The 1,373-nt window shown below is 39.6% G+C and overlaps 1 protein-coding gene across 1 annotated transcript; it reads right to left on the bottom strand.

Annotated features, from left to right (window-relative positions):
• Positions 1-295: 295 nt before the first annotated feature.
• Positions 296-769, bottom strand: LOC110691282. Its single transcript, XM_021868204.1, has one exon. The coding sequence runs from the start codon at positions 767-769 to the stop codon at positions 296-298; it is 474 nt and encodes a 157-aa protein (XP_021723896.1).
• Between the last annotated feature and the right edge of the window lie 604 nt (positions 770-1,373).

The following is a 1,373-nucleotide window of genomic DNA, read 5'->3' as shown; positions in this document are numbered from 1 at the left end:
ACTCTGTGTTTTAAAGACAAATAAAAAAGAATAAACATACAATTGCATCACAAAATATAAAAAAAATGAATAAGTCCCAAAGATTACCTTATTAGCAGCTTTGATCTCACTCTTCTTCCTTCGCTCAACTACCTATGGTGAGTTTAAAGAGGGCCTTCCTACAGATCTTTGCTCAGTTGGTTCATGTACAGTTGGGATCTTGCAAGTCTTAGCATAGTGGCCAAATCCACCACAATTCCTACACTGATTCTTCCTTTTCTTTCCTCCCTGCTTCCCCCCTACTACAGATGTTCCCTCACCAGGCTCCGGCTTTATTTTCTTCAATTTTGGTCTTCCAGGTTGCACTTTGAAGGCTGGTGGCTGGGGCTCTCATGTTCACTCTCTCCCAGTGCTTTGGGCCTGGCATTAGTTGAATTGCAGGCTCATATGCTGCTCTGTAGCTGGTCATAGTGTAATAGGGGTGGACATATTGCTCAACATCACTTCTTTGATCCATTATGCATGCAAAGGCATGAACACATGGGATGCCTGTCAACTGCCAATGATTGCAAGAACAAGTCCCATTTCCCAAGTCAACTAGAACCTGGTCATCCTTCAGCTGTACTTTATAAGTGTCATCCCTGGCAGCTTGAATTATGCAATTCTTAGACACATAGCTTATCCTTTGAAACAACTTTCGAACATATGGAGTCAAGTTGCTTGTGATTTCCTTGGAGTCCTCCCACTTCGCATTGTTTCTCTTCATCATGTACCTCCTCATCCATTCCATTTAGGTCAGGATAGGTTTGTCTCTTGCATCTCTAATAACTAAATTGAAAGTCTCACACATGTTGTTTAGTAACATGTTGAGTAGTTGGGTAATCAATGGAAGGGGAGGGTAAACTAATTTCTAGGCCCCACACGCATTTTCCGTCACAAATTCTGTTATCTGGTGGTGAAACCAAAATTTTAATTTCTTAAGTGGTGTTATAATAAAACTTTGAATTTTTATGGTGGTATAATAAAAATTTTGTATTTTTTCAGGTGTTATTTTCTAAAATTTCCAAAATTATAATAATAATAACAATAATAATAATAATAGTAATAATAATAATAATAATAATAATAATAATAATGCCCGTTCGTGGGTCTTAATGGGTGTCAAGATGGCAGGGGTAATGGGCTCACTAAAACTTCTTTGATCCCTCATCTCCGTGACCGTCATTGTTGTGCGGATGCGCGGGATATGACCCGATGCTCTCTTGCTTCTAATCTGGCTATTTTCTTAGAGGCGGAGTCAACTTTTCGGCGTATGGGCATTTGGCTTTGTGGGGAGTGTTTCAAGACTCATACTTTTCGTACGAAGTGTCGACATGGTCGTGGTTCGGATGATA

Source organism: Chenopodium quinoa, unplaced genomic scaffold (assembly GCF_001683475.1).
Source record: "Chenopodium quinoa cultivar QQ74 unplaced genomic scaffold, ASM168347v1, whole genome shotgun sequence".
Lineage (NCBI taxonomy): Eukaryota > Viridiplantae > Streptophyta > Magnoliopsida > Caryophyllales > Amaranthaceae > Chenopodium > Chenopodium quinoa.
This window is presented reverse-complemented; position numbering and strand designations above follow the sequence as displayed.

What these genes read in the sequence shown, in the direction of transcription:
- LOC110691282 (XM_021868204.1), bottom strand. Translation starts at nt 769, where the DNA reads ATGGAATGGATGAGGAGGTACATGATGAAGAGAAACAATGCGAAGTGG.